General features: G+C 33.7%; 1 protein-coding gene across 1 annotated transcript; it reads left to right on the plus strand.

Moving 5' to 3' along the window:
• The first annotated feature begins 1,709 nt into the window (after positions 1-1,709).
• LOC106460553 (G-protein coupled receptor moody-like) lies at positions 1,710-6,216 on the plus strand. Its single transcript, XM_013920269.2, has 3 exons — positions 1,710-1,798; positions 2,155-3,148; positions 6,085-6,216. The coding sequence occupies exons 2-3, from the start codon at positions 2,315-2,317 to the stop codon at positions 6,214-6,216; spliced, it is 966 nt and encodes a 321-aa protein (XP_013775723.1). The 5' UTR covers positions 1,710-1,798; positions 2,155-2,314.

The following is a 6,216-nucleotide window of genomic DNA, read 5'->3' on the forward strand; positions in this document are numbered from 1 at the left end:
GTTTCACAAACTTACAAATAATATAAAATCTTCTTTCTAGTTTGGAATTCCCTTAATATCTTATTGAGGGTTTACGATGGGCGAATTAATTACGAGTTGATGTAGATACGATTCGCGGGGAAGTTAGCTAGTTTTGTCCTTGGCCACACACGCTGAGCTCTCCACGATTAATTTATATGTTTTCGTAAAAATATTAATGTCCGATGAGAATTCACTGAAATTAAATGATTTGCAATGTTCGAAATTTATAAATATTTCTGGTCAAATATATTAAGTTTTCCGATTGATAAGCGTTATAACAATCACAGTTATAGCTTTCGAAGTTTATAGCACACTGATTATAGCGAACTACTAACAGACACTCCTCTTTTGGCGCGTCACGTTGGATGTATTTATAGGCGTGGAAAGTTTTTCTAGAAAATTCAGATTGCATAACAGTACTGAGCTATATTTAAACGTTTACGTATATAAATATATTGTTGATTCTTACTCTCGAGAATCTTCTACAACTTTAGAGAATAGGAGGGAGTTTCGCAATACATATCTAACACTACAAGCTATGCATATTTTCAGACATAAACTTAATCTAAACAACATTCATATTAAGATAAATATATAATAACAAATTCGTTACAACATCAATATTTGTTTACAACGTTAGATCCTGCTATCTATAAAGAGAGCTGATAACTATTGACATGAGTTCTAATGATAGTGAACTGGTCTGTCATGGCCTGGTTGTTAGTGCACTCTACTCTTCTTCTTTTTCATTGGGATTGGTCCATGTTTTGGACCAGGGAGGGTCAGATTCAGCGTACACCTCTTCCTCCCTCTCTAGAATTGTTATTTTGTTTACACTGTTACTGAATCCTAGGTAATAACACTTGTTACATTGTTGTTGCATTACTCACAGTATGTTAATTTTTGGCCATTGTCTGCATTTTTTTATTAAAATACCCTTTTCGTGCCGCGAATGGCCTTTACAGGCGTGGGGTCGTGATAACGTGACGGTCAGTCCAACTATTCGTCAGTAAAATAGTAGCACAAGAGTTGGCTGTGAGTGATATTGACTAGCTTCCTTCCCTCTAGTCTATCATTGCTAAATTAGGGACAGCTAGCGAAGATAGCTCTCGTGTATTTTTGAGCGAAACATAAAAAAACAAACTATGAACTACAAGTTCTAACAAAAATTTAACTTTTTTTTACATTAGAAATTTCTAAATTATCATACATGTACAAGACTATCATTAAATAACAATATATTTCCTTTTGAAAAAGTCACGGACAGAAACACACACTACACTGATGAATTAGTCACACCTAGCCTCGAACGTGTACATGATATTTGATTTGTTCACAAACTAAAGATACTAGATTCACGTTCAAAACCATCACATATCCAAACCAAAGTTTCTCTTCCTCCACTGCTTTTATTCTCGTTTCATCTAATGATTTGTAGCCTAAAGTCGACCATGATTTGTTTTATGTTAACTTCATATATTATCTATAATCATTCTATTATTGTCACGTTTCCTGATTATGACACTTCCGACTGTTTACTTGGAATTGTCTTTGACACAAGGAACTTTTGTTGTGACCCTGTCACACTTTCCTTCCTCACGACTATTTCCACGTGCTGGATCCGGTGTGACAGAACGTTAAAAACGTACACCTAATGTCACTTTCTTCAACACAGTAAGTAAACTGTACTGCTTTAGATTACATGTTGATTGATTACAGATGCGAAACGAAAAGATCAGGCTTAAGAAATCTTCATTCCCATCTGATAACATTATAGGTCTGTATTGTTTAGGTTCTAGATAAATAAGTGATGAAAATAGTTTTGAAATAAGATATTTTGTTTCATTGGTTGACAATGCAGAACAGTATAGATAAATAGTAATGCCACAATTATAAAACCTTTACAGTTCCGAATATATGTGTACTATTGATATAAGTTATATTGACTTACATTATATTCTAAACTAGATCTACATTACGAATAGGATTAGAATACTCATATATGTTAATGTTTTTGTTGTTGTTTTTTATGTAACATATAAATCAACACCAGTAACAGAGAAACTTAGATAAATTCTATAATATAACGTGGAAATGCAGAGATGTTCAACTTAAGTCACTTTTTTTTTTCAGGACTAATTACCAAGCTACATTCATTTATTCATCATCCATAGAGAGTGGTTTCCACCAAACTTGAAATGTGATATTTTTCCCCTTGACTACAAAAATTCTTTTAATTATTTCAAGATTTAACGCTTAGTGTCTGAAAGTGGATACTCAACAAAGAGCAGTAATGACAGCCTCTATTTCTCCATTTCAAAGCTTTACAACACAAAACAAAACTGAAACTGATCTTGAACTCTCTTTTACCGTAATTCCTGTTTCGCAAGAACTAGCAGGTGTCATGTACTTTGCTGCCTTTTGCATTATCGTTTTAAGCATCGTTGGCATCTGTGGGAACTTGCTGACTATTGTTGCTTTAGTAAGGTGTCCACGTGTCCAAAGTGCCACAGCCGTCTTCATTGTTGGCCTGAGTGTTTCTGATTTCATCTACTGTATTTGGAATCTTCCCTTTGGTACCCCAGAGTACATTCATCACAGATGGGTTTTCAGTAACACCTTGTGTATATTATTCCCTTTCGTGCAGTATTTTAACGGGGGATCGTCTCTATTGTTAATTAGCGCGATTACAATAAATCGGTACATTCTAATTGTTCATCCCAGTGTTTATAAAAAGGTTTACCGTAAGCGTTACATAATCGCTATGATAATTACAATATTGTTGTTTGTACTTGTTCTTTTGCTACCTACGTTAGTTGGCGCTTGGGGACGCTTTGGTTATGATGAGAAAACCAGGGAATGTGATATGATAGAGGTCAATGGACGGTCATCAAAATATTTTTTATTCACTTTTGGTTTTTCGTTACCATCGGTAATAATTGTATTTTGCTACACCCGGATCCTCTGTGTGATGAAGAGAAGCTCGAAGCGTCTCCAGAAATACAACAATGTACAGCGAAACGACCAAGATGCCAAGAAACGACTGGAAGAATGGCGCCTCACAAGAATGATCCTCATCATCTTCTGCTCTTTTGTTTTTTGTTTTCTTCCCCAGACAGTTATTAAGGTAAGTAAATTGAAATATATATATGTATATGTAGTTTCTTTTTAGTAAAACAGCAATAAATAATATACAACTACTTACACACGACTTTTCAAAGTTTTGATTGTTTGAGAATATAGTGTCAAGAAGAAAGCAAACAAATTTGGACAAAAGATAAAAAATTAAATAATACGGGACACTTATAAGTTTATACACATTACTTTGATCTTTTTAAACTACAGAAGTATATCTGTAAATAAAATATGGGATCATCATTACCAATAGACATATTTTTAAACTATTAACACTACTATACATCTTCTTAACCGACATCGTTCTTTTGTTTTCAAACTGAAAAATCCATCCAAAACTGTAGTTGTTATAACCTCAAATTTTGTCCCCCGGTGGGACATCTGTAAGTTTAAGAACTTACAACGCTAAAATCTGGGGGTTGATAATGGACACAGCAGATAGCCTACTATGTTTAAAACCTTTGATTTAACAAAATTAAAAACATCTTTTAAAATAATGAGCATAATCAAACTGCAAGTAACTTGTAAAACATTAAAAAAGGTAATAGGTTGACGTGGGTTGTAACGTCCGGATCTCAAGAAATGTGTTTGCCCCCAGTATTCACTAAACTTTCAATGTTTTAAACACTTAAGTTAACTATTATAGGAACTTTTGGATACTGACTTTTCTTATAGGAAATCTGATTAGCTGATATTCAAAGTACACCGAGCTTGTTAGGCCTAGCTCTAAGAATACATTTAATATATAATAATGCATTGTAATAAATACAAAGTTAGCGTCATCAAGAATGTTTACTGCTCAATGAAACATTTCATGTTCTTTTTATGCTTCTATTACTTACTGTCAAACGCATTTTTTAAAAGTTGTTACAATACAATATGTGTGTAAATCCACATTGAGGAATTTGCAGTGGTCGTTGTGCTTTTACAATAACTTATAAATTAATATGTATACTTTTAGGCTATAAAACTAAATATTTTGTTAACTGTTGAAACAAATTATTAAGAAATACCCATCTGTGAGAAAATGTGTAACTAAACCTTCAGTGGTAACAGTACTTTCTTATTTGTAACAATAAATAAAAATATGCAGATTCTGCAAAGAAGATTATTAAGTCCTAGCAACTACCAAAATAATCGATTAATCTTTAACTCATTAAATTATTATTAATAATTTTCCTAACTCAAACGATATAACTTTTTTCCTAATTTCAGCAAAACTGACATAATATTTAACATAACATTTATTACTTACTAAAAGCCCCCCAGTGGCACAGCGGCATGTCTGCGGACTTACAACGCTAGAATCCGGGTTTCGATGTAATTAATAGTAGTTATTACGACCAAGCGATGACATTTTGCACTGCTCAGGAACACGTAGAATGGACTTAGACATTAGTGGAAAAGTAGTTGTAGAGTTATTTCGACTGAGACAAAAAGAAAGATCAACAATTTGGTGGGTGGGTCACTTTCTGGTTCGGTACCTGGTGATCATTATTTAAAGTAAAAGTTTCTGTCATTGTCGTTTTAGCGAGCATATTTGTTTATGCCTATTGAGTACATTGGTCATCCTTACATATAGAGTACTGACTTTATGATGTTAGCAGCATAGAATCACCTTCAACTAAAAAAAATATTTTCCTAACAGAGTAATTAGCATAATTTGGAATTGCTTACCTTTAGATCTGTAGAAGAAATAAATTTAAGGCTTGGTAAATATTTAGATGATAAGGGCTAGCTTTTAGTTTTTTTTTAAATTAAATTTTAGTTTAGTGGATGTGACAGCTCGGATGGACCAACAGATCTTTTGTTGTCCTTGAATATTATGTTGAGTATTTCGTTTATAGAAACTGGAAGATAATTATAACCTCCCTAGTGTCAAAGGGTTGTTCAAAAGTTAAAATAGATAAACCAAGTATCTGTATGATGCAAGACATATAACTGCATAGACTATATACTCAAAATGTATGTATTATTCCAATGATATGTGATTTAGAAAATAGGCCTACAAAGAATAGAAATCTGTTCGCTTTGACAAATACCAAACCTATTAGACTTACAATTATAATACAAATACATTTACATGTATATCCAATAATATATATGTATAACATATTATTTTACTTTTCTAGGTAGTTTAATCCATCGACGATTTATTTTCCCGCAACTGAATCCACCTTGTGTATATTTGGTTATAATATTGTACTGTTATCTCCCGTGTGTTTGATATTGGTGAGATTTCGTTTGTTTATATTTTAAACGTTGTAGATGGCTGGGTTATTACCAGTGCCATTCGAGTTAGAAGCGTTAGTGGTCCTGCTTGCTGGCTGTTTGAATAACAATACTGTCTTGTAGGCTTTACGGTACTGTTTGTTGGTAACTCCATAGATGATAGGGTTTATGCAAGAACTGGAGCAGATGAGGAGGTACCCCAGTACGTGTAAAACTGGGTAATCGGTCTTCTGGTCCATGAAGTGGATAGATTTTGAGAATATTTTAATTAATTAGGCAAATATTAGACACGTGCTTTTCAACTACTTAAACAACAATGTATTTATTAGGCCTAAAATTTGACAGAAACACGTAAACGCCAGAGAATTTTTACTTCACATTCCAGGTATTTTGTCCATTTTGGATTCAAATAGTTATGCAGTATGGTTTCCACTGAAAAAGGCTCGATCTGAAGGCTGTCACGTTCAAAACACACCATTTCTTTCTGCATGCCTTCCCTAAGCTAGCTAATGTACAAGGACATTGGTTCCCAGTGTCTGCTTCAACAGTCAAGTCACAAAAAGAACCTTAGACGTTGCATCCAGCGACTTTACCAATATGTCCTCGGATTTTAGCATTATAAGTCCGTAAACTTACTGCTGTCCCACCTGGGGACAATATTGAAGAAAGCATGATAGTTATTAATATTATTTTCAGATCAGAAAAGCCTATGTACTTACAGCGAAATTACAAATCAACCTGGCCATCGGTATGGTTAATGACAATCATAAAAGCCAAATGTCGGTCGGTCAGTCAGTCGGTTACACTCGATTTTTCCGAATTCCGTGA

Source organism: Limulus polyphemus, unplaced genomic scaffold (genome assembly GCF_000517525.1).
Source record: "Limulus polyphemus unplaced genomic scaffold, Limulus_polyphemus-2.1.2 Scaffold794, whole genome shotgun sequence".
Lineage (NCBI taxonomy): Eukaryota > Metazoa > Arthropoda > Merostomata > Xiphosura > Limulidae > Limulus > Limulus polyphemus.

What these genes read in the sequence shown, in the direction of transcription:
- LOC106460553 (XM_013920269.2), top strand. Translation starts at nt 2,315, where the DNA reads ATGACAGCCTCTATTTCTCCATTTCAAAGCTTTACAACACAAAACAAA. An exon ending in TTCCCCAGACAGTTATTAAG is followed by an intron (nt 3,149 to 6,084) that starts GTAAGTAAATTG and finishes TATTATTTTCAG; the next exon opens with ATCAGAAAAGCCTATGTACT.